Source organism: Loxodonta africana, chromosome X (genome assembly GCF_030014295.1).
Source record: "Loxodonta africana isolate mLoxAfr1 chromosome X, mLoxAfr1.hap2, whole genome shotgun sequence".
Taxonomy (NCBI): Eukaryota; Metazoa; Chordata; class Mammalia; order Proboscidea; family Elephantidae; genus Loxodonta; species Loxodonta africana.
The window spans coordinates 47,553,290-47,580,511 of record NC_087369.1 but is presented as its reverse complement, the minus strand read 5'-3'; the positions used below and the strand labels follow the sequence as shown (position 1 = coordinate 47,580,511).

Below are 27,222 nucleotides of genomic sequence, written 5' to 3'. Positions count from 1 at the left end.
TCAGTTTTGTGTAAACTGAATTATTCATCTTCAATTAATCCTTATCTCTGGGTTTTTTGTTCGTTTGTTTTCCTTTTCAGCCACACTGTGTTCTCCTCGCCTCAAAGGAAAACTCGGCACCTGTTAAACTTGGGGGCTTTGGGGTGGCTATTCAATTAGGAGAGTCTGGACTTGTAGCTGGAGGTAAGACTACTTTTTTTTTTAATTTCCTTCAAAACCTGGTCATTTTTAGGCTGGGGTAAAATGTTCAAACTAAATATTAGCCCAACCTCAGTGTTTCATATTGTATTCCACTCCACCAACCCCCCCCAAAAAAGAGCTATCGTATAGATTTAGTTTTAAATTTTATAACTTGTAGTCACAACTAGTCCTTTAAGAACAGAGACTCTGTCTTTTTTATTCTCTGAATTCCAGAAAGTTACCAAAGAAGAAGCTCTATATACAGATATTAAAACAGTGTTCAAAGAAAATGATTATTTGAGGCATACTGACTTTTACAGCGAAGCCAGCCAAACAAAGAAGTCAAATCTAAAATGTGTGGATTAGCTACTTTCAGGTTTACATCTGGGCTAATTTTAAATTTCATACCGTTTTTGCATTTGTCAAAGAACCCTTCTCAAACCGTTAATCTGTGTGCGTTGGGGAAGAGCAAGCAGATGTGCGTGCGGGCTGATTTTATTATTAGTTAATCAACACATAATTAGAAAATTCCCATGCCACAAAAAAAAAGGAAGAAGAAGAAATAGAAACTTTCTTCGCCAGTGTACAGCAGTGGATGCTAATTATAGATTCAAGTATTTGGGTTTTATTTATTTCTTTATTTTAATAGACTCTAGCTCATAATGCTGCCCTGTATTTAGTCCTTAGTTTTGCAGAATTACTTTGTTCTCCAGTCTACAGACTATCAGTCTTTTAGTCATTGCCCTCTCTTTTCATCTCTCCAAGTACTGCCAGTCTTTACAAAGAGGAAAATTATGCAAAATAACAACAGAACCTTTTAACGCGTGTCATCTTTCAAAAATACTTACATTAAATGCAAATACCTGACAAATGATAAATATCAAAGTAACAATTTGTTACCAAGATATTTCATATAACTTAATTCGTAGAACTAAATCATCAAAGCAGCATTAACATAGACCATCTTCTGTAAAAGGAACCATGGGACATAGTTCTATTCTTTAAATCGTTATCTCACCACAGTGCTCTCTAAAATTAATTATATTTAAATTCTCTTCTAGTTTTGCATTCTCTTCCATTCAGTTATTTCAAATATATAAGAAACTGCGATTTGAGTACAGTTTCAAAGAATGCTATTTTTTTTTCCCTAATTCAAAATTTGGGGTAAGGATTGGAGAACCAAAGTGTCAGATAGGAAAGCATAGTTTAATCATAGAATCACTGAATCTCAGGATTCAAAGGGGCCTTAATGGCTCCAATCTTATAACTAATGATTTTATCCTCCCATAAAATCCCCATAAAAAGGTTGAGTTTTAGTTTAATTCCTCAAATGGCAAAGAATTCACTAAATCCCAGGACAGTTCGTTGCATTTTTAGGAAACTCAGTAAGTACTGAAAAGTTTGTCTTTGCATCGAACAGAAAGCTGTCTTCCGGTAACCTCCACCTAGTGGTCCTACTTTGGACTTTTCGAGCCACTGAGAACAATTTTAATCCTTCCGCATGCTAGCCATTTAGATGTTTGAAGATAGCTATGATGCCCTCCTAAAACCAAAAAAAAAAAAAGACCACCAGACCCATTGCCATCAAGTAGATTCCTACTCATAGTGACCCTATAGGACCGAGTAGAACTGCCCCATAGAGTTTCCAAGGAGGGGCTGGTGGATTCAAACTGCCGACCTTTTGGTTAGCAGCCAAGCTCTTAACCGCTGTGCCACCCAGGCTCCAAATACGTAATAGCATGGGGCTATCTCTTTTTTGTTCTAGGCCTTAACATTTCTATCAGGCTCACCAAATTATATTAGCTTTTTAGATCACCACATAATGCAGCTGGCTCATACTAATCTTGTAATCAATGAAAATTCCTAGGTTTGTTTTCTTTTTTAAACAAATGTTTCTCTTTAACTCTCAAATCCAGTGTCACTCCTGTGTTAAGACTACACAATTATAACAAATAATTTCTGATGATTATATCCTCAAGGTTGATGGATAAAATGAAAATGCAAATCCCTTTTATAAGTAATCTACTGGCTATATGTAATGACTTGTTTCTGTTGGTCTGCATCTGTATCCGTCAGTATTCAAAATGGCATGGGCTTCATATTTTATTGTGCATCTTGATTAAAGGGGAAAAAGTAAATTTATTAGATTTACCTGGACATTTTCTCCATGCTAATCTATTTTCCTAAAGTCTATGAACCTTTCCCCCAAATCTGTATTTTTAAAGCTAATTTTGACTCTGCAGTGTGTCAGTTTTTCAAAATTGTTTTTCTCAGTGCTTCTAGAATTGAAAATACTTTCTGATAGTCAAATCGTCGTCATTTTTTTAAACATATCTTTCCTTATAGTCTTGAAATAACTCCTTTGAGTATTATAATGTCTTTAAAAATACAACATAAAGTAGTAAAGGAGAAATGATTTATCTTATAGAAAACTTTCCTGTTTAAAGTACTTTTCAAATTTTGCCCACGGTGTTACTAATATTTACCAGCTTTAAAACAGAAAGCCATTTTCCTGTCATTTGGACTCTTTGATCACCCACTCCTCCAAGTAAAAAGGAATTCTCCTTTCTATGTGCCATATAGTAGCATAGATTATTTACTTACTTAGATTATTTATACAGAATATTTAAATATATTTTCACTTCTCGTATCTGATATTCTGCTACTTGGAAAACTCACTTATCCAGAATGCAACTACCCAGAAAAAGAGTTTCCAAGGAGCGCCTGGCGAGAATACAACTAGAAACCTTAAAACCCATCTGTGGTACTCTCAGGTGGGTACCTGAAGACACTGTCTGAGTTTGACCTGCTCCAATACAATTTTAAAGGTCCATGTTCCTTCATGCCTTGTACTTGCACTCTGGTTGGAAGGCCTTTCAGCACTTTGTCTTTCCGGTTAACTCCTATTCTTCTTGAAGGCTAAGCTAATAATCATCTCCGCTTAAAAGCAGGCCACTCTTCACCATACTGAGGGAGGTAGCCCTATTTCTTCTCTTCCATATTGCCGTAATTATCGGGGTTACATACCTCCATGTAGCATTTGCTTCAGGGAATTATAATCATATCAAAGACTGTGAGCTTTGTGAGGGCAAGGGAGACCATGGCTATCCCTCTGTACATCCACAGCACTTGCCACAGTGTCTAGGATCTAGGAAGCTCTTAGGAATTGCTAGTAAATGAAAGAATCTGATTGCTAATCAGTTTCCAGTTAATAGCAGATTATAAGCAAGAAATTAGGAGAAGCTGGAGCTGGGGCAAGCATAGTAAGAGAAAAGAAGTGAAAACCTGACAGAAAAAATGTAAGCAAACTCCGAAACTGGCAAAACACAGTAGCCTTTTAATACCAAAGAAATCAACCTTTGTATACCTCTGAAGTTCCTGAGGGTGTTTTCTGTTCTATAGCATAGTTCTTTAATTGATATTCAAAATGATAACTCTGAGTCATCAAGAAAAGGTTAAATTTTGTATAGCATCCTGTGTAAAAGAAGTCAGAAAATTATATATAAAGATAGTTATCCAAAATTATTAAAGTAAAAAGGTTTGGATATGTAAAGATTCAAGTCCTAAAGTACTGAAAATGTAACTATTCAGAACAACTCCCTCCCTGAAGTTCTAGGTAATAAGGTTTTATTACAATATCAAAATCTAACATTTAAACATGTAAATGTATATCTGAAGTATCTCATAAACAGTGACATTTAATATTGTTCGGTAATTGGTTTCCTGTTCTTAAAATTTTGTGGTTAAAGTCATAAAAGTCAAGTGGTCACAAAGACGGAAAAGCAGTAACAGTTTGGGGAGGTGGGTTTATGTTAATTAACTCCAGTTCTTTTTACATTCTGCTGATCCGCAGGAAGTAAAAAGATCGTTCCCGAATGTTCTTTCTACCATACAGTTCAAATTCTTAAACAGCAAAACATATATCTTCCCCAAAAATAAACACGAATTCTCTAGTAAAAAGTAGTCAGTCTTCAATCCAGATAAATGGGGAAAACCTCTTTTGAATGGCTGGGACTGACCATGGTGGCTCTGGCCTTTCCCAGAGTGAGCCTCCCATTTCAAGTTGCCTGGCCCTTCTTGTGTGGAAAGTGGTGGGAGTCAAGTTGGGTTTCAAGGCATCACCTGAACTAGCAGGTAGCCCTAACCCTGGTTGGTACTCGGAGCTCTTGGCTTGCTTTTCCATACTCCTGCCAGCTCCTATCTATCAGAACAAGGTAATTCTCTAGTGGGCCCCCCTGTTCAGGCTGTTAATGAAGTAGGAGGCTTAAAAAGGAAGCAAAATGATGGGGCAATACAGAAATAAAAATATTTCTCTGGCCAAGTCCTTCTAACCAGTACAGAGTTTTGAGGGATACATTGTCCATTTTAAATGCAAACGTTTTCATTCTCTGAACCCTGAACTTTAACCTGGCCTGAGCATCTCTTCTATTGTAGAAGGAAATGGGGGTACAGTGGGTGTGGGGGGATTAGAGAACTATAATGATCTTCAGCAAAGAAATATCCCCAATACACAGGCTAAGAGATGCTTTATTGTTCTCTATCCCAACTGAGTTTGATAATCACTAACAGGACTTGATGGTATATTCTCTCTAGCTGGACTAAACCATCTCTAAGGTTTCTTTTGGGTTTTTTTTTAAGGTCTCTTTTAGCTCTGAATCACAGTTCTGAGTTCTAGAGAAAGTATCATATAATCTTCAAAGTAAAAATTATCTTGGACTCAGTGTGATATGACTGATAGGGTGGCCTGCTGGGCCTGCATATAGCTAGAAGAGCTGCCAAGCTTGGTGGGCAGTGTTCCCTCTCACAATAATTTCCCTATAGGGTACCAGCCTTTCATTCCACAGCAGAAGACAAGAATCCCTTTGGGATACTGCATTTAAAAATAGTTACTAATGTGCAAATCACTGGTAATCAGATTCCTTCCTGAAACCTAGTTTTGATAGAGGAAAACGAAATCTCTTTGGAGAAGACAGAGTAATGAGGGTCGAATTAGGAGGAGCTTCATATTTTTTTTTTCATAATTTTGTTTTAGTTTATGTCATATATTTGCTTTCATTCTCTGCAAATGTTAACATTAAGGGGCTAAAAAAATCCTATTGTAACAAAATATTATTAACTATTGTTAATTGCTACAATCAACTCAAAATCAACTTAACAGGATTTCAGATTCAAATTTGTATTTCAAATGAAAGTTGTCAGCATTTGCTTTAATTTGGGAATTTCCAGTAGAAAGTCAAAAGTAGTCTTTTTTTCCCACAAATTCTCACTTCTGCCCCCTCCTCTCCATGCCTGTGCCTCTGCCTTTGCCTAGGGCAGGCCTTGCCCAACTCTTTCCTGGGTAGTCATAGACTCTACATGCTGACTGTTCCACCTGTCTCTGCTCCATGTTTTTAGTGATCTTCAAACATGTGAAAATTAGAAATTTTAAACTACTTCATGAAGCAAGAAATATATAAATACCTATTGTGTACTCTGCTGAATTCAATAGAGTATTAGAAAACAAAGTACCTATCCTGGGTTCAATATTTTCAAGAGGATTAAATAAGTAATTTTTTTTTCCCTTCTTTGAACTTGGTTTTGCGGGGGAGCTGAGAGGTGGTGAGGAGATATTGTTAAACTTTTCATTCAGTTTTTTATTGTTTTATTATGTTTAGTTTTCAAGTGATAAACCCGTTTTATGTAGATATTTTATCTTAATGTTGTTCTTTTAAATGTAGGACGCGTTGGAACACCTCATTTTATGGCCCCAGAAGTGGTCAAAAGAGAGCCTTATGGAAAACCTGTAGATGTCTGGGGTTGTGGCGTGATCCTTTTTATTCTGCTAAGTGGTTGTTTGCCTTTTTATGGAACCAAGGAAAGATTGTTTGAAGGCATTATTAAAGGAAAATATAAGGTAATGTATTATGAGTGTTTTATTTTGCCATTCAGATTAAATTATTCTGAAAAATATTTTTTATTACTCTGAAAAGTGTTTTTTAAAATCACTTTCTTTGAATTGCTTACTGATTGACTGTCATATGGATATCTAGTCAGAGAAATGATCTTTTCATACGTCCTTGATGTAGTAGCCTTGTAAGACAGCATAGACCTCAAGTACTAAATTTCTGAGTTGCTATTTTTTTTTACTAGCTAAACAATCATGCAGATGGTCAAGAAAGAAGGCTGTCTTCATAACAACCATTGCCTTGTTTCTCACTTTCCTTCCTTCTGTGCTGCATCTAAAGCCTATACCAGTTCTTTGGATTCCAACTTTGTCTTTGGACCTGAAAACATGTACCCTAGTCCTCTTTAGCACAGTAGATAAGCCAGAGAGTAGATGTGTGTGTCATCTTTCCCTAAATGTAAGTCCACAGCTTAGGAGTCCTGGGCCCTCAGATTGTAAGACATTTACAAAGCCAACTCTAGTTCAGTGAACCAATTTGGGCCAAGATAGGATTTGAACTTTATTTTACCCTGGGTAAGCTGTTTGTGACAAATCTGAACCCAGATTTGAAAGTATCCATTAGCTGTCTGGTGACCAAACCCATTCATTCAGGTTAAGCTACAAAATGAACTTCTATGGCCTTCTTTGTGTGATTTGAGAAAAGACCTTCAGTTTTTAAAGCTTTTTGCTTAATTTGTAAAGTTAAAATGGAAATTTTATCTGGTTAATTTTAATCATTGTTTATCTTAATTTTAAATTTAGTCTCTAATAGCCTTTACTTGTTTTGCTTTTTCACACATGGTGTTGTATTTTATGTAGTCAGCCAGCACAGCCTACTAGTTTGCCATTTACATTCCAGAATAAACTGAAATGCCAATATCATCACAGCATGTCATAATATAATTTAGAGCCGTTCTTCATTATTTATGGGTAGAAAGTTTCTGTTTGGGGTGATGAAAAATTTTAGAAATAGATAGTGGTGATGGTTACACAACATTGTGAATGTAATTAATGCCATGCAATTATACACTTAAAAAGAGTTAAAATGACAACTTTTAAGTTATAATTACTGGCATTATGAATGGCTATAAAGCGACTTAAAGACTTCTTAGAAATAAATAAGGTTATGATTGATTCCACTACCCGAGCTTCTTGTTACAGTTTTTGCCCTTATGTATGGCTAACAGGGAATATGTTGCTACATGGGGAAGCATGTGGTACTCTGTATCTGGATATCAGTTCAGGGCAGTTCATGCTGGGAAAATTCTTTTTCCTCCCCCTATTACTAAAACCTCTACTTTCTATTCAGCAGAATCACTGTTTCAGTTTTGGCCATGATTGACTGGCAACATAAAATGAAACACAGGTTTATGTACACTAGATTCCAGAACTGTGAGGCCCCTAAAGTTTCCTTTTCAGTTCCTCAGTAATGTTAGAGTTTTGTATTGGACTTGAAAAAAAAAAATTAAGAAAACGGGGGCCAGGCAGGGGAACGTAAAGTATTTTCAGCGTTGCAGCCTTATTTTTTCAAGCCACAGCTGAAGCTAGTGGAAATGAGAATGGTTTATACTTTTTTTTTTTCTTCCTTTGGTGCAATGATGCTTTGTCAGCGGCACCATCGGTTTATAAATGCAATTTTTTTTTGTTTGGATTAAGATTATGCCAAAACTCTTAACAGAGAAAGATGTTTTAAGTTTAGGTGTTTCTGCGTCTCTTAGAGTCATTTGGCCATTGGAGTAATCAAGTGTCTCAGGAATCTGCTTGTTAAGTAATCACCCTACAATTCCTGGGAAGTGTGAATGGCTATCAGGAACGCATAGCCATGGCTTTCTGGTTGAATTTTTCCAAGGGAAATCACAGAGAACTAACATATGAAAATGTACAATTAATTAATGCATCAGCATAATAATAATAGCAATCATGATAGCTAACTCATACACAGTACTTAACTATGTGCCAGGAACTGTTCTAAACACTTTACATGTATTAATTCATTTGGTCCTCACGGCAACTTACAACATAGGTGCCATACAATAAAATCTTCCACTTGCCTTTTTGAGTTATAAGCATTTGCTAATAATAGAATTATTCCTTTGTGTTTGTTCAGTTGCTAACCTCCTGGTTTCCAAGGCAATGTGCTTTATTCCAAGAGCCTCTGGTATTTGATTTTGTCTATTTTTAAAGCACTGAATAATTATTTTTGTTTCTTGGTAAGAAACGTGGACTATCCACACATGTTTAAAATTAAATTATTTTAATTTTTTTTCTAGTCTAACTATTACAGTAAGTCAGATGGATGGTGGCAGCTATATTACAATTTCTGTACCTGGGGGCTTGAAGCTTTGAGGTTAATTCCTTATTTACTTTTTTACTTGTCTAATCTATTGTCTTGCTTATATTCGTGGCTTTCCTTATGAAAAACCATTTAGTCTGAAGTATAGATCCAGCTCTGTCCTCAGTGATAAATCTGATGGACCTTTTATTTATTTATTTATTTTGTAGACTGTGATATGATTCTGTCAGCTTTTTTTTTATATGGAAATTTTCAAATAAAAAAGTAGAGATAATAGTATATTGAACCCCCAGCTTCAATGCTTGTCAACATATAGCCAATCTTGTTTTACCTATATTCCACATAATACTAGATTATTTTAAAGCCGATCTCAAAAATATCATTTCATCACTGTGGTGGTTCTTTAACAAAAGAACTGTTAACAAAATTCTTGATCTCAATGGATATTTTCAATAAAATTTTGATGATACCTTTGCAATGTAGTACATTTAAATTGTCATAACTTATAAACTACTACAGGTCTTAAGTGATTTTAATTTAATTTTTTATTCTCATTTGCTAGCTTACCTGATCCTTTTAAGGTAGATTTCAGAGAACACTATTTAACTGGAATACGTACTAACATTTAATTTTAACTAACTTTTTTTATGAAGGACAAAATATATATGTTTCTCAAAGTATATAAAAGATGCAGTGTAATCTTAGATCAGAGTTACAGAGTGGAATTCTAGGCTGCCATGGCTTTGGTATTCAAATACGTGAGACTAGTTGGTGACCCTTTTGTTCCCCCTTATATACTCAACCTCCAACTTAACTTCGGCTACTCTTCTCAGCCAAAGGAAGAGAAAACCCTGTATGGACTCCCTCATAAAAAGAGTAGAGGGATAAACTTTCTAAACCTCTACTCACTTCAGAAATCTAACTGCCACTTTCAGATGATTTCTCAACTCAAAATCGTTCTGACTATAAAGGGCACATCAACTCCAGGATGGGCAAGCAAGAACAAGTCTAGCCAAGCCCATCTAATCACTTATTTCAAACTGGTCAGTGTATCACAATTCAGTCAGATGACAATCTTTAAGCAGTCTCATGGCATTCATTTTAATGGGATTTGACAAGAAGAAGTGTCTATTGCTTGGAATTCTGCATGTTAGAATAAGAAAGTGGAAAACCCTCCAATTTTAAGACCTATCCCTAACATAGAAACATTTTCCCTCCCTATCAAAAAAAAAAAAAATTTTTTTTTTTTATCTGGTGAATACAAAGCCTCCCATTAGCCAGAGCTTAGTGTCTAATGAAAGACTGTGGCCAGATTGTGATGACTCATGTGTGCCATGATGCAGGTTATGATTTAATTTGATTTTAAATTATTGTGGAGTTTATTCTCTGTCTTTCTCCCTTAGAAGGTAACATAGGTCTCTGACAGGCCACGGCATTGCTAGCACCAGGCAATTCACATAAGCTTACCTGGTCAATCCACTTCCTGATGTTGGACAGAGAATGAAACCCTACTCCATCCTATCCCTGCTTGCCTTTCCAACTCCAAACCCTAAGCTTGGTTTTTCTGGTTCTTGGTCTCAGACATACCGCTTCTCCCCTTCTCCAGTTATTTCCTGTCAGATCCGTAGCCTTTCTCACAAGTCCTGTGTCATTTGAACAGTTTATAATTTTTTTGTTTGGTGTTAGTCAATATACATGTGAATTTGGAGCCCTGGTGGTTTAGTAAGCACTCACCTACTAACTGAAAGGTTGGCAGTTTGAACCCACCAGCCCCTCCACAGAAGAAAGATGTGGCAGTCTGCTTCATAACAATTACAGCTTTGGAATCCCTATGAGGCAGTTCTATTCTATAGGGTCACCACGAATTAGAATTGATTTGACGGCAATAGGTTTGGCTATGGAGTTTATGGTAATAATATATATTTTCTAAATGCTGAACTTGATATACGGTGACCAAAATATCCTATTAATAACTTTGCATAGATTCACAATTACTGCTAATTCCATTTTTAAAACAAAAAAGATTTCTTTAAAAATTTTAATTTTTACCAAAATAATAATGTTGGAGAGGTTGTGGAGAGACTGGAACATTTATACACTGCTGATGGGAATGCAAAATGGTATAACCACTTTGGAAATGAATTTGGCGCTACCTTAAAAAGCTAGAAATAGAATTACCGTACGATCCAGCAATCCCACTCCTTGGAATATATCCTAGAGAAATAAGAGCCTTTACACGAACAGATATGTGCACACCCATGTTCATTGCAGCACTGTTTACAATAGCAAAAAGACGGAAGCAACCAAGGTGCCCATCAGTGGATGAATGGATAAATAAATTATGGTATATTCATCAAGTGGAATACTATGCATCGATAAAGAATAATGATGAATCCGTGAAACATTTCATAACGTGGAGGAATCTGGAAGGCATCATTGCAGCACTGTTTACAATAGCAAAAAGATGGAAGCAACCAAGGTGCCCATCAATGGATGAATGGATAAATAAATTATGGTATATTCATAAAGTGGAATACTATGCATCGATAAAGAATAATGATGAATCCGTGAAACATTTCATAACGTGGAGGAATTTGGAAGGCATTATGTTGAGCGAAATTAGTCAGTTGCAAAAGGACAAATATTGTATGAGACCACTATTATAAGAACTCAAAAAATAGTTGAGACAGATAAGAAAATATTCTTTGATGGTTATGAGAGTGGGGGGAGGGAGGGAGGGAGAGGGGTTTTCACTAATTAGATAGTGGATAAGAACTATTTTAGATGAAGGGAAAGGCAACACAATACAGGTGAGGTCAGCACAACTGGACTAAACCAAAAGCAAAGCAGTTTCCCGAATAAACTGAATGCTTCGAAGGCCAGCATAGCAGGGGCAGGGGCCTGGGGACCATGGTTTCAGGGGACGTCTAAGTCAATTGGCATAATAAAATCTATTAAGAAAACATTCTGCATCCCACTTTGGAGAGAGGCGTCTGGGGTCTTAAACACTAGTAAGCGGCCATCTAAGATGCATCAATTGATCTCAACCCACCTGAAGCAAAGGAGAATGAAGAATACCAAAGACGTAAGGTAATTATGAGCCCAAGAGACAGAAAGGGCCACATAAACCAGAGACTACTTCAGCCTGAGACCAGAAGAACTAGATGGTGCCTGGCTACAACTGATGACTGCCCTGACAGGGAACACAACAGAGAAGCCCTGATGGAGCAGGAGAGCAGTGGGATGCAGACCCCAAATTCTAGTAAAAAGACCAGAGTTAATGATCTGAATGAGACTAGAAGGACCCTGGAGGTCATGATCCCCAGACCTTCTGTTAGCCCAAGAGAGGAACCATTCATGAAGCCAACTCTTCAGCCAGGGATTGGACTGGACTGTGGGATAGAAAATGATACTGGTGAAGAGTGAGCTTCTTGGATCAAGTAGACACATGGGACTATGTGGGCAGCTCTTGTCTGGAGTGGAGATGGCGGGGCAGAGACGGGCAGAAGCTGGCCGAACAGACACTAAAATAGAGAGTGGAGGGAAGGAGTGTGCTGTCTCATTAAGGAGAAAGCAACTAGGAGAATATAGCAAGGTGTATATAAATTTTTGTATGAGAGACTGACTTGATTTGTAAGCTTTCACTTAAAGCACAATAAAAATTTAAAAAATTAAATTTTTAAATTTTATTTAGTCCTTTCTGGATCAGAGTATTCTTTTTCTGGTTTCTTTGCTGATGATATAAAAGTAGAGGCTGCAACTATGAACATTCTATTCTTCAGTTATTAAAATATAATTTACATAACAACAAGAACATATATGTAAGGAATTTTTAATGATGCAGAATCTCATATAATAACAAGGAAAAAAAGAATCACATTTTTCCCCTTTTTCCTTTGAAAGCAAGTCTTTAGAATCATGTTTCTGTTCTTTGCCCTGAGAATTTTAATCACGGTAAAACAATACAGGTGTAGTAAGTGATGGTGAATACTAGCTTCTTGGTGAAGATAACTGTGTAATTTTTCCTTCCTCCTCTTCAGATGAATCCAAGGCAGTGGAGCCATATTTCTGAAAGTGCCAAAGACCTAGTACGTCGTATGCTGATGCTGGATCCCGCTGAAAGAATCACTGTTTATGAAGCACTGAATCACCCATGGCTTAAGGTACATAAGCTCATAGGTGGCCATCTGTACTTTGATTGAACACTTGCAATGACAGGAACTACCTTTTTTTTTTTTCTGAGCATTTTTTATTACAGTTTTGTTAATCTTTCTTATTTGGGGCTTCTGCCCATCATCTATAAACATCAGAGTACAGAATATACTGTTCGAGTGACATTCAGCTATTAGACAGAGAGTACAAAAGTGGAAAAGACGGAATACATCAGGGAGGAAGGACTGTTCATTCTCTATAAACACATGTTCCAAAGATGTACAAATTGACAACTAAAATTGTTATCAGTTATAATAAAAAATGGTCTTTATTTTGGGTGTGAGTGTGCGCTTTACAGCATTACTCTTATTTCAGTAGATACTAAGTATGGATTTACTATTTTAGGAAAAAAGGCAGATTTTAAAAATTCTTTTTATATCCTATCTTCCCAGTGAGTACTAAGGAAAATTGTAACTTGGGACTTTAATGAAACAGTACTGTTTGGTTAAGACATTATACAGTTCAGTAATTCCAGGAAATTCTCGCTTTAGAGGTTAAAAAAAACTAAGGCTCAAAGAGATTCAGGATCTTGCTCCCCAAGTTACAGAAGTTGTCAGTGATGGAACCAGGATTTTAATCCAGCCTACCAAAACCATTTCATTTGTACACTAAATCTCTTATCTTTCACGTACTCAAAGACATTGCTCTGGCAATTTTATTCTTATCTGCAGCATCAATTTCCAACCTCCATTGGATCTAACATGCTGTAATTTATATAAATTATTATTCATATATATATATATATATATAATGACAAATTAAAGAGGAACAGCGTTGCATTCATTGTCAAAAAGAACACTTCAAGATCTATCCTAAATATCCATACCCCTATAAGGAAGACCAGTTAATATGACTATTATTTAAGTTTATGCACCAACCACTAATGCCAAAGATGAAGAAATTGAAGATTTTTTTTACCAACTTCTGCAGTCTGAAGTTGATCAAACATGCAATCAAGATGCATTGATAATTACTGGTGATTGGAATGCAAAAGTTGGAAACAAAGAAGAAGGAACAGTAGTTGGAAAATACGGCCTTGGTGAAAGAAACAACTGCAGAGATCACATGATAGAATTTTTAAGACTAACCACTGCTTCGTTGGAAATACCTTTTTTCAACAACATAAACAGCACCTATACACATGGGCCTTACCAGATGGAATACACAGGAATCAAGTAGGCTACATCTGTAGAAAGAGACAATGGAGAAGCTCAGTATCTTCAGTCAGAAGAAGGCCAGGGGCCAGCTGCAGAACAGACCATCAGTTACTCATATGCAAGTTCAAGTTGAAGCTGAAGAAAACTAAAACAAGTCTATGAGAGCCAAAGTATGATCTTCAATATATCCCACCTGAATTTAGAGACCATCTCAAGAATAGATTTGATGCATTGCACACGAATGACTGAAGAGCAGATGAGTTGTGCAGTGATATCAAGGACATCATACATGAAGAAAGCAAGAGGTCATTAAAAAGACAGGAAAGAAAGAGAGGACTAAAATGGATGTCTGAAGAGACTCTGAAACTTGCACTTGAACGTAGAGTAGTTAAAGCAAAAGGAAGAAATTAAGAGCTGAACAGAAGATTTCAAAGGGAAGCTCAAAAAGACAAAGTAAAATATTAAAATGAAATGTGGAAAGACGTGCTCAGCATTTCTCAGGCTGAAAGAACTGAAGAAAAAATTCAAGCCTCAAGTTGCAATATTGAAGGATTCTATGGGGAAAATATTAAATGATTCAGAAAAAAAAAATGGGGAAAATATTAAATGATTCAGGAAGCATCAAAAAAAGATGGAAAGAATACGTAGACTCACTGTACCAAAAAGAATTGGTTGACATTCAGCCATTTCAGGAGATAGCATATGATCAAGAACCAATGGTATTGAAGGAAGAAGTCCAAGTTGCACTGAAGGTACTAGAGAAAAACAAGGCTCCAGGAATTGACGGAATACCAGTTGAGATGTTTCGACAAAGGGATGCAATGCTGGAAGCTCTCACTTGTCTATGCTAAGAAATTTGGGAGACAGCTACCTGGCCAACCAACTGAAAGAGATCCATATTTGTGCCCATTCCAAAGAAAGGTGATGCAACAGAATGTGGAAATTATCAAACAATATCATTAATATCACACGCAAGTGAAATTTTGCTGAAGATTATTAAAAAATGGTTGTAGCAGTACATCAACAGGGAACTGCCAGAGGTTCAAGCCAGATTCAGAAGAGGACATGGAACAAGGGATATCATTGCTGATGTCAGATGGATCTTGGCTAAAGGCAGAGAATACCAGAAAGATGTTCACCTGTGTTTTATTGACTATGCAAAGGCATTTGACTGTGTGGATCATAACAAATTATGGGTAACATTGCAAAGAATGGAAATTCCAGAATACTTAATTGTGCTTATGTGGAACCTGTACATAGACTATGAGGCAGTTGTTGGAACAGAACATGGGAATACTATGTGCTTTAAAATCACTAAAGGTGTGAGTCAAGGTTGTATCCTTTTACCACACTTACTCAATTTATATGCTGAGCAAATAATCTGAGAAGCTGGACCATATGAAGAAGAATGCAGCATCAAGATTGGAGAAAGACTCATTACCAACCTGCAATATGCAGGTGACACAACCTTCCTTGCTGAAAGTGAAGAGCATGTGAAGCACTTAGTGATGAAGATCAAAGACTGTAGCCTTCAGTATGGATTACACCTCAACATAAAGAAAGCAAAAATCCTCACAACTGGACCAGTAAGCAAATGATAAATGGAGAAAATATTGAAGTTATCAAGGATTTCATTTTCCTTGAATCCACAATCAAAGCCCATGGAAGCAGCAGTCAAGAAATCAAATGGCATATTGCATTGGGCAAATCTGCTGCAAAATACCTCTTTAAAGTGTTAAAAAGCAAAGATGTCACTTGAAGGACTAAGGTGTGCCTGACCCAAGCCTCGTATGCATGCGAAAGCTGGACAGTGAATAAGGAAGACCAAAGAACTGATGCCTTTGAATTATGGTGTTGGCAAAGAATATTGGCTATACCATGGACTGCCAGAAGAACGAAGAAATCTGTCTTGGAGGAAGTGCAGCCAGAATGCTCCTTAGAAGCAAGGATGGTGAGTATTTGTCGTCCATACTTCGGACATTTTATCAGGAACGACCAATCCCTGGAGAAGGACATCCTGCTTGGTAAAGTAGAGGGTCAGCAAAAAAGAGGAAGACCCTCAATGAGACACATTGACACAGTGGCTGCAACAATGGGCCCAAATAACAGTGATTGTGAGGATGGCGCAGGACCGGGCAGTGTTTCGTTCTGTTGTACGTAGTGTTCCTTTGAGTTGGAACCGACTCGATGTCACCTAACAATAACGACAGCCCTCCTCCAGCTTCTGCCCCTTCTCTCTGCTCTCCTTGACAGCAAATCTCCTAGAAATAGTTGTCTGTACTCACTTCCTCTATTTTCTCCCATCCTTTTCTTTTGAACCCACTCTAGTCAGGCTTGAATCTCCCACTTCACTAAAAGAACACTTGTCAAATCTAGCGGTCAAATCTCAGGCCTTATCATTCTTGGTATATCAGCAACGTTTGACATCCATCCTGTCTCCTCTTGGTTTTCAGGACACTTCGATCACCTGCTTTCCCATCTACCTCTCTGCCTGCTCCCCCTCAAATCTTGCTGATTCTTCCTCATCTCCTTCACCTACCTCTTCATATTGAAATGCCATAATTCCCCATGTTTGCTCCTCTTCTTTTCCTCCATCTATACTCAGTCCCTTGGAGACCTCATCTAGTCTCAATAACTTGAAATGTTATCTATACACTGCTGATCCTTAAATTTGTGCCTTCAGGGCAGGCCTCTCCCCTGAGGTATTCTTTTTGTTGTTGTTGTTATCATGTAATAGGTTTATTGTTGACTGTCATTTTAAAACTAATAATAAATAGTTTTAAGACTTCTCAGTTTTCATTCCTAAATGGTAATTATCGGTGGATATAAGGGTTTATTTTTTTTTAATAATTTTTATTGAGCTTTAAGTGAACATTTACAAATCAAGTCAGTCTGTCACATATAAGCTTATATACACCTTACTCCGTACTCCCACTTACTCTCCCCCTAATGACTCAGCCCTTCCAGTCTCTCCTTTCGTGACAATTTTGCCAGTTTCTAACCCTCTCTACCCTCCTATCTCCCCTCCAGACAGGAGATGCCAACACAGTCTCAAGTGTCCACCTGATACAAGTAGCTCACTCTTCATCAGCATCTCTCTCCTACCCATTGTCCAGTCCCTTCCAGGTCTGATGAGTTGTCTTCAGGAATGGTTCCTGTCCTGGGCCAACAGGTTTGGGGACTATGACCACCGGGATTCCTCTAGTCTCAGTCAGACCATTAAATCTGGTCTTTTTATGAGAATTTGGGGTCTGCATCCCACTGATCTCCTGCTCCCTCAGGGGTTCTCTGTTGTGCTCCCTGTCAGGGCAGTCATCGATTGTGGCCGGGCACCATCTAGTTCTTCTGGTCTCAGGATGATGTAAGTCTCTGGTTCATGTGGCCCTTTCTGTCTCTTGGGCTCATAGTTATCGTGTGACTTTGGTGTTCTTCATTCTCCTTTGCTCCAGGTGGGTTGAGACCAATTGATGCATCTTAGATGGGCGCTTGTTAGCATTTAAGACCCCAGACGCCACATTTCAAAGTGGGATGCAGAATGTTTTCATAATAGAATTATTTTGCCAATTGACTTAGAAGTCCCCTTAAGCCATAGTCCCCAAACCCCCGCCCTTGCTCTACTGACCTTTGAAGCATTCAGTTTATCCCAGAAACTTCTTTGCTTTTGGTCCAGTCCAGTTGAGCTGACCTTCCGCGTATTGAGTATTGTCCTTCCCTTCACCTAAAGTAGTTCTTATCTACTAACTAATCAGTAAAAAACCCTCTCCCACCCTCCCTCCCTCCCCCCCCTCGTAACCACAAAAGTATGTGTTCTTCTCAGTTTATACTATTTCTCAAGATCTTATAATAGTGGTCTTATACAATATTTGTCCTTTTGCATCTGACTGATTTCGCTCAGCATAATGTCTTCCAGGTTCCCTGAGGTATTCTTAATCCACTATACGATTTGGCTCCCTGGTAGGGCTCTGAGTTAATTACTTAATACTCTCCCCTTCTCTCACTCTGTCCCGTCATATTGGCCTCCTTGCTGTTCCTCAGACAGCAGGTACAGTCTTGTCTCAACACCTTTGCATTAGTTGTATCCTCGCCCTAGGACAGTCTTCCACCAGGTATCTTCATGGCTTATTCCCTCACCATCTTTAACTCTGCTTAGATACCAACTTCTTAGTAAGACCTTCCTTGAACACTCTATTTGAAATTTGGGGGAAAGAACACCCTCTGTCACCAGTATTCCCTGTCCCATTTCCCTGTCTTGTTTTTGTGCAAAGCAATTGTCACCGTAAGATATACTTACATTTAGTTGTCATTGTGTGCCATCGAGTCAATTTCGACTCATAGCAAACTGCCCCATAGAGTTTCCTAGGCTGTAATCTTTATAGGAGCAGATGGCCAGGTCTTTTCTCCCGCAGAGGCACTCGTGTGTTCGAACTGCCAACCTTTTGGTTAGCAGCCAAGTACTTAACCATTGATCCAACAGGGCTCCTACCTATATTTTACTTAGCTGCTTATTGTCTGTCTACCCCCATAGAATATAAACTGCATAAGCGTAGGAATTTTTGGCTGTTGGTTCACCTCTGTTTAGCACCTAGGGAATGTCTTACACATATTAGATGCTCAATAAATATTTGCTAATGATTTAAAGAACGAATGAATATTCATTATACCATGCTAACTTCCCCAGAGGTTATGTAAAATAATAAGATACATTAAAATATATATTAACAGTGTATCTTAATAGTAATGACATAGAATAATAGTACAGAACAATGTTGAGATTCTAGTAGATCTTGATTCTCCTTAAGAATATTACCTCTCAAATGTATATTTTTTCCTCTGATACTCAGTTCCAGTTATTTCTTACTTGGCATATACAATTCTAGTTATTCCTGATTTCTCATAGACAGTCCACAAGACAGAAAAGAGTAAGTAAATAGTTCTTAGATACATTCTTAGTTTTTCTCCCCCCAAAAATGAATAATTTAAGGGTATACTTATTTCTCCTTTTCCTTTCTCAATTTCTCCATAGTTGGGGCCTTTTGTTCATTGGAAGTTAGTTTAAGTGGGAAATAACAATGAAAATGGTAGCCATATTAGTCATTTTTAAGATTCTTTAGAAAATGTTTTAGCATTAAACAGTACATATTTACAGTGACTTTCATTATCAAAACTGATCTTGGCTAATAACATATTTATTTTTGGAAATCCTTGTCCCCTCCAATGATTATAACTCTTATTCTAAACAACCTGAGCTTAACACAGAATGGATTTCTGGCACCAGCAAGACAAAACAATGCCAATAACTTAAACGAAAAATTCCAGAAGGCTGTTTGAGCTCAGTGTCATGTCTGAACTACAGTTTACTTTACTACTTATGTGTCATCTGAAGATGGAAGAATGTAATGAAAGTGTTGCCTAGCTGTTAAGAACACGCTTATGGTGTAGTTAAATACTTGTCTGTGTATATTTATAAATTACTGCCATGGAGGAAACTGCTATTGATTTAGCAATGATGAAAATTTAAGCTGTTTTAAGTGTGAAAAGCTCTTGAATAATTGCAAAATGAAGAAATGAGATGATGAAAATCCTTGTAATGAAGAGTACACAAAGTCATAATACTGCTGCTTTGTATTTTAACAAGAAAAAAAGTCAATGAAAATTATTATTGTTGTTGTTGTTTTGGTAAAACCAAAAGAAAAATTTCCTATTAAGTCATTTCATATAAAAAAAGAATTTGATCGAGTAATATGTGAATGCCACCAGGGTTTCCATGAATGTCTTATGATTGTTAAATTATACTTATTTAACACCTTCATCTATCTGAATTAATGATGCTTCAGTAAATATTCATTCCAACAAAACAAAAGGGACCAGTCCAGATAAGATTGTACTTTGCTTATAGGAGGTTGAACACTTTTCACACCCTTTGTAGCCTTAATGCGTAGACCATAAAGTATGTTGACTATAATAAAAGATGAAAAAGATATTTATATCAGGCTAGTCAACTTGAATTTTGGAAGACTCAGTCAATGCATTAATTAAGTGTGTATTCAGTATCTCGTGTGCACAAGAGACTCTGAATCAAATACTTCATTAAAGTGCAAGGCACATCATTATGGAAATTTTTCTGAATTAATATCACATTACTGTTAGTTTTAGGTGGGACTATTTAATCCAGAAAAATATTATTTTATTTCTTTTCTCTCATTTATAATGCCTTGGGATTTTCTTATTGTTTATGTATTTTCTGTTAAGAGATATTGTAACAGACTTTTAATCTTGAGGTTTCATCTGATCTTTTTAAAAAGTAATCAGAAAATATAATTTAAACAACATATTTGTTTTAAATTTTATTATTACGTAAACATAGAACAAAAAATTTGCCATTCAATCATTTTTAATGGTACAAGTCAGTGACATTAATTACATTCACCATGTTGTACAACTCTTTCCAAAAGTTTTTAATCACCCCAAACAGAAACCCAGTAGCCCTTAAGCAATAACTTCCCATTGTCCCTTCCCCCCATCCCTAGTAACCACTAATAAACTTCTGTCTCTATGCTTTTGCCTGTTATAGATATTTTATATTCGTGGGATCATATGATATTTGTCCTCTTGTGTCTGACCTATTTCACTCAGCATAGCGTTTTCAAGGTTCATCCATGTTGTGGCATGTAACATAACTTTATTTTTTTATGGCTGAGTAATATTCCATTGTGTATATATATATGGAGCCCTGGTGGTGCAGTGGTTAAGAGCTGTGGCTGCTAACCAAAAGGTCAGCAGTTAGAATCCACTAGCCGCTCCTTGGAAACCATATGGGGCAGCTCTACCCTGTCCTATAGGGTCACTATGAGTCAGAATTGACTCGATGGCAATGGGTTTGCTTGTTTTTTTGTTTTTTTTTTAGTATATATATACACCACATTTTGTTTATCCATTCGTCTATTGATAGATACTTGGGTTGTCTCCACCTTTTGGCTATTGTGAATTATTCTGCAAATGAACATTGGTATAAAGAAACATACTTTTTGAATGTACCCTTATCTTTCTTCACTTCACCTTAGTGAATGATAAGCACAAAAGATATTCACTAGAAAAAAAGTGTTAACAGTCAGGTATGTACTAAACTTCCCAGTCTATTAGAGAAAGAAAGGCATAGCCAGGCTCTACAGTGGATTTTCAAATGGTATTAATATAACTTAAAGACACAGAACGATAACTTTAAAGCAGCCACACATGATAAGCACCACATGAGAGTATATAAGTAAAGATTCAGGAAGACTGAAGAGGAGCATGAGAGCTCACTCTAGACCAGAGCTCCAGGGAAGGCTACACATGTTGGTGGGATTGAAGAGGGACATGTACTTCATGCAGGAAGTACAGGGCGGGTGAACATAGGCAAAAACACTAAAAAGTGCAAGATATATTCAGAGGATGTGAGGGGCAGAGGCAGAAAGCAAACTGGTTTAATACAGTCAGGTACCTGAAGGATTGTAACAGTAGTAGGCTGAAAAATTTGGTTTGAGGGAAGAATGTGTACAGCCTGGGATGCCAAAATAAGTAATTTAAATATTAGGGTATAGAGAATGAAAAGCTACTGGAAGTTTTTGAGCAATGATACAATGCAAGTGACATGCTCATATAATTCCTCCGGACACTGTTTGCACGTGGGTTACCTTTGAGGGTAAGAGCAATCAAGGCAAAGAGATCCTATAGAAGCTATGGGTCTGAGGAAGAGAATGAAAAGCTTTTTTCTTTTTTTGTATAGCAGTAGAAAATTCTCTTCTTACATTTGCCTACAATGTTAAGCAATTTCATTTTAAGCAAAATTAGATTTTAGTCTTGCTTTAGTGGTAGTAAGATGAAAGAGAGAGACTCCCTACTAGAACTGTCCAATAAAACTGTCTGACATGATGGCAGTGTTCTATGTCCATGCTGTCCGATACGCCACATGTGGCTATTGAGCGCTTAAAAAGTGGCTGTATAACTGAGGAACTGAATTTTTATTTCTTTTAATTCTAATAAATTTAAATAGTCTTCTGTACCTAATGGCTGCTGTATTAGGCAGAGCAGCCTTAGACTCTTGATTCAAAACATGCTGTCACTTGGTTCACCCTTTTTGAGCCATCACACTTTTGAGATAACTAATGTTTAGTGTTCTCTCTACTATCTTACATAGTTCATTCTAAAGAACAAATGGAATGATGCATGTGAAAGTCCCTAATTTGGTGCCTGGAACATAGTTAAGTGCTCAATACTCCATGCTATCTAAATGTTAATGACTCCCAAATTTATATCTCCAGCCCAGACTTCTTTCCTCAATGCCAGGCTTGTATCTCCAAGTGCCTACTTGAATCTCCACTTGAATGTTAGACATCTCAAGTTTAATAAGTCCAAAACTAAACTCCTGATCTTCTTCCCAACCCTCTCGCCCTAACCCCCATCCCCACCCCTACAAAATCTGTTCCATCTGCAGTCTTGCCCAGCTCTGCTGGTGTCAAACTTCCCATTCCTCAGGCTGAAAAACCTTGGTGTCATCCTTGACTCCTCTCTTTCTCACATCCCAGAAAATCCTGTTCTCTGTATCTTCAAAATATATTCAGAGTTAAGAACTTCTGTTCTTCGAAAAACACTGTTAAGAGAATGAAAAGACTGAGCCACAGACTAGGAGTAAATATTTTCAAATCATATATGTGATAAAGAATTTATATCCTAAATATGTAAACAGTTCTCAAAACTCAGTACTAAGAAAACAACCCAATTCCAAAAGGGGAAAAGATTTGAACAGACACTTCAGCAAAGATCTACGGATGGCAAATAGCAGGTACAAAGATGTGCAACATCATTAGTCATAGAAAAATGCAAATTAACCCCACAATAAAATACTTATACACATGTAATGGCTAAAATCAAAAACATTGATTATACCAAGTGTTGGTGAGGATGTAGAGCTACTGGAGCTCATACACTACTAGTGGGAATGTAAAATGTTGCAACTAAGTTGGAAAATAGCTTGGCAGTTTTTTTAAAAAATTAAACATACTCCTACCATATGACCCATCCATTCCACTCCTAAGTATTTACCTAAGAAAAATGAACCTGAATGTCCATACAAACACTTGTACACAAATGTTCATAGCAGCTTAATACATATAAAGAGGAAAACCCTCAACGAAATAGATTGACACAGTGGCTGCAACGATGGACTGAAGCATAACAACAATTGTGAGGATGGCGAAGGACCAGGCAGTGTTTCGTTCTGTTGTGCACAGGGTCGCTATAAGTCAGAACTGACTCGGCAGCACCTAACAACAACAGCAATATATAATAGCCCAAAACTGGAAACAACCAAGGTCCATCTACCTTTCATCCTTTTTATTGCTTCCACCTAGTTCCATCCACCATCATCTCTTACCTGAATTACTGCAATAGCCTCTTAACTGGCCTCCCTGTTTGTTTTTTTCTTCTTCCTCTCACTCTCCTACAATCTTATTACCGACAACAACCGGCGTCCCTTTGAAGTTAAATCAGATCATGTCACTCCCAGTCAGAATCTTCCAGTGGTTCCCTCTCCCTCTCAGAATAAAACCCAAAGGCCCTTTATGGCCTGTCCCATCCTTATGTCTGATCCGATCTACTACTGTTCTCCTCCCTTTGGTCACTTCACTCCAGACACATTGATTTCCTTGCTGTTCGAAAATTCCAGGCACACTCCCACCATTGGGCCTTAGCATTGGTTGTTCTCTTTGCCTAGACCATTCCTTCACCTCTTTCAGATATCAGCTTCTCAATTGGGCCTACCTTGACCACCCTATTTTACATCGTAACCCACCAGTATTTCTTGTTCTGCTTTAGTTTTTGCTTTATCCCACAGTACTTTTAACATACTATGTAATTTACCTATTTTATTTTTTGTATTTTCTCATCTTCTCCCACTAGAATATAAGCTATTTGAGGGCAGGAGTCTTTGTTGATTTTGTTTACTGTATCTCTCAAATACATAGAACAATGCCTGGCACATAGTAGGCTCTCAATAAATATTTATGAAATGAATGAATACTTATAGCATATAAATCTTCAAAAAGCATCAACATATTAGGACAGTACCAAAGCGGGATAAGAAGAATGACAAGAGGTTTGTAAATATATCTGAGGACTAGCGGAGGCAATTGGCAACATTATCTCCGAGAAGATTTAGATGGGACATGATTCCCCTCTTAACTCTGAAAGGGTTGTTATATGGAAGAGGTAGTATGTTTATTCTGTGTTACCCCCGGAAGACAGAGTTAATCCAAACAAACCAGATCTGGGCCCAAGATGAGGAAGAACTTTCTCAAAATTAGTCTTTGTTAAAATCATGGTAGGCTGCCATCAAGTAGTGAGCTCCTACAGGGGAAGGCCAAACAGAACGATCATCCATCAGGGATTGAAGGGGGTCCTGCATAGGGAAAATGGTTGAATGAGATGCCCTTGAAAAATTTGTTCTAGTTAAAAGATTCTGATTTTCATAGTCCAGTTATCCCTGACAACACAGAATGCCGAATCAGTTGTGGAGTTAATTTTTCAAGTGCTCATTTTACCTGATAAGATCATGTCAAAGGTAACTTCATACCTTCGTAATAATTATGATTAATTATTTTCGCCATGATGAGCTAATATTTCAGCCCTTTTTTATGCTGAAAACAAAATGTAATTTTACTGTTAGTTTTGACGTTTATATCCTGTATCATGAAATAAAACCTCTGTTCTCCTAAAGTTACATACAAGTCTTATATTTAAGAATTTGGGCTTTATTGTTTGCTTTAGATTAAGCTTCTTCAGTTTTTTAAATGGTTATATATGTTCATTATCTTTCTTCTTTTTTAGGAGCGAGATCGTTATGCCTACAAGATTCATCTTCCAGAAACAGTAGAGCAACTGAGGAAATTCAATGCAAGGAGGAAACTAAAGGTAAATTAAAGAAATCCACAAAAAAACAGACAGATGGAGCTAGTGATTATGTTTTTATTCTGTTTCAATGCCCATAAATATATCCTAGTGTTGGCCGTTGTCTTCCTTAAAGTTAAATCCTCATTCCCAAAAATTACCACCATTTCAAGAAGATTTTTTAAAAATTATTGTTTAAGGTAATATCTAAGTGTGACTGTAAACAATCAATTTTAATAAGTAAAAGATTAATCATATTTTAGACTTGTTCATCCGTTGCAGAGATATAGCCGCTTTAAAAATATTAATTTATTGTTGTTATCCATTATTGTTGAATATGAATATAGGCCACATTTTCTCATACTTTAAATATTTTGACGGAAAATGTGAGTTTAGTTCAGTGGAAATAATGATGAATTAGAATTGGAACTACAATTTAACAGCCATTGCGAAGCAGAACATAAAATCCCCACTATATTTGTCTACTAGAGAATTTTTTCAGATTACTTTTCTTTCCTTTTCATTATTCTTCCTAGGAGCCTTTCTCTCTCTTCCCATTCTCCCTATCCTCTATCCCCCACCACACACACATACACACACAAAAGAGAGAGAGAGAGGGAAGTGACAGTTAGCCCTTGTGGGGAGTCCATTTGACTTTCAGAGGTACTGAAAAAGATCCAACAGAAAATAATGGCGTCTTTTAAACACTGGGAGAAAATGCTATGGAACAGCATTTCCCCCCTAGGTAACAGAGAAACTGTATTATATTATTGTATTAAAATTCAATTATGTTTGACTTTTCTTTTGATTACTGTACAAAATATTAACTTTCTCCTCTAAGTGATTGAGTAGATAGTATTCCTCCTTATATGACTCTGCCAGCTATAAAACTTTTTAAGTACTTTCAGGTAAGTCGTAAGTTACAATAACATTACTCATTTGTTATTATTCAACCTTTGAAAATTTATGAATGATTGTATATGACTCTAGATTTGTAAGAATGTTTATATGAATTTTGGAAAAACTGTGTAGGCAACAATATTACCTTGTAGAGCCACATGTAGCTATTTTAATTAAAATTAAGTTAAAAGGTCAGTTCCTCAGTCTCACTGGCACATTTCAAGTGCTCAGTAACGATAGGTGGCTAGTGCCTACCATATTGGACAGCACAGATATATGAGATTTCCATCACTGCAGAATATTCTATTGGACAATTCTACTGTAGACCAAGGGAAATTTTAATGTGTCATTGTTGATGCTTATTCCTAGTTAAGCCTTTCTCCTAATTCTTTTTGCAGTCAGGGTTTCAAACTAGCTCTTCCTTATTTGCTTTAAAAATCCTCAGCAAAAGTACATTATTAATTATATACCCTTATTGAGATATGGTACCCAAAGAAAATTCCCAAGACTTTAATTTCTTTGCTTTGAGAAACTCCTGAACCACTGTAGCATACGCAAGAAGAAAATGTTACTGTCCAAAGTAAAATTTGGTCAGCTGTTTTTGAAGTTAGTTTCCCCCAAAAGAAACTATTAATTATACTTCTTTCTCAACTGTTTCCTAGTCTTTTAATTCTGACCCTTCTTTGGCCTTACGTGACATTATATTATCTGGTTGAAGTTTTCATTGCTTAAGTACAGGCCTTTTGCCATATGTCTAGGGCTTCCCCAATCACAAGAAGCATGCTGTACTTCTCCCAGTGCCACAAAGTCAGACTTGGGCCCAAAATAGCCAAAGTCGTGACTAAGATTCATTTGGACAGAGCCAAGCTGTCGTGGCAAAGGGGGGTCATGTGGATTAACCACATCCCTTTGCATGGTTATGTAAAGTTTCAAGACCCACCAAACAACCTAGAATTAGGAACATCAGCAGGTCATTGTTGAGTTTTTTTTCAGCTTCTGGTAAGTATTCCTTTAAGTGATTCAGCCACCCCAGTTAAAGCATGTTACACCTATCCTCCTTAAGGAACTAATTCTCCTCTCTCTGCCCCTTCTGTAAGCTTCTAGAACAGGGGTTGCAACTTCCTTGGCTTTCAGAGCCTACCACACATCTTATTTTCACAAGTGAACAGTTAAGTGTCCATCCTTCTACCCAGATGCTATTTTTAAGTTCCTCAAATGGTAGGTGACAACCAAGTTTTTATGCTTCCTTTTGAAGTGATTAAAGGGAAGTTCATAGAAAGCAGTAGAAATTTGCCTTTGTTACTTACTCAGAGGTAGAAATTTTTTACTTATTGGTGTAAAGAAGAAAGAGGGAATATAGCATAATGGGAAAGACTGGGCTCTGGAGCTAGATTACCTTGGGTGGATCCTGGTTCTGACACTTAATTGCTGTGTAACCTTGAACAATAAGGAGCCCTGGTTGCACAACGGTTAAGCACATACCCCTAACCAAAAAGTTGATGGTTCAAACCCACCCAGAGGCTCCACAGGAGAAAGACCTGGCAATCTGCACCTGTAAAGATTACAGCCGAGAAAACCCTACGGGGCTTTCTACTCTGTCGTATGGGGTCGCTGTGAGTTGAAATCTACTCAAC

At 37.1% G+C, this 27,222-nt stretch overlaps 1 protein-coding gene across 8 annotated transcripts in view; it reads left to right on the top strand.

The window, feature by feature from the left end:
* The window catches only part of CASK (calcium/calmodulin dependent serine protein kinase), a 455,537-nt gene that overhangs the window by 319,580 nt on the left and 108,735 nt on the right, over nt 1-27,222 (top strand). For all 8 annotated transcript variants that reach the window (XM_023557951.2, XM_010597744.3, XM_010597743.3 and 5 more), the window contains exons 6-9: nt 81-183; nt 5,898-6,073; nt 12,437-12,559; nt 24,629-24,712. In XM_023557951.2, coding sequence (XP_023413719.1) covers nt 81-183; nt 5,898-6,073; nt 12,437-12,559; nt 24,629-24,712 — 486 coding nt within the window. The remainder of the gene's footprint in view (nt 1-80; nt 184-5,897; nt 6,074-12,436; nt 12,560-24,628; nt 24,713-27,222) is intronic.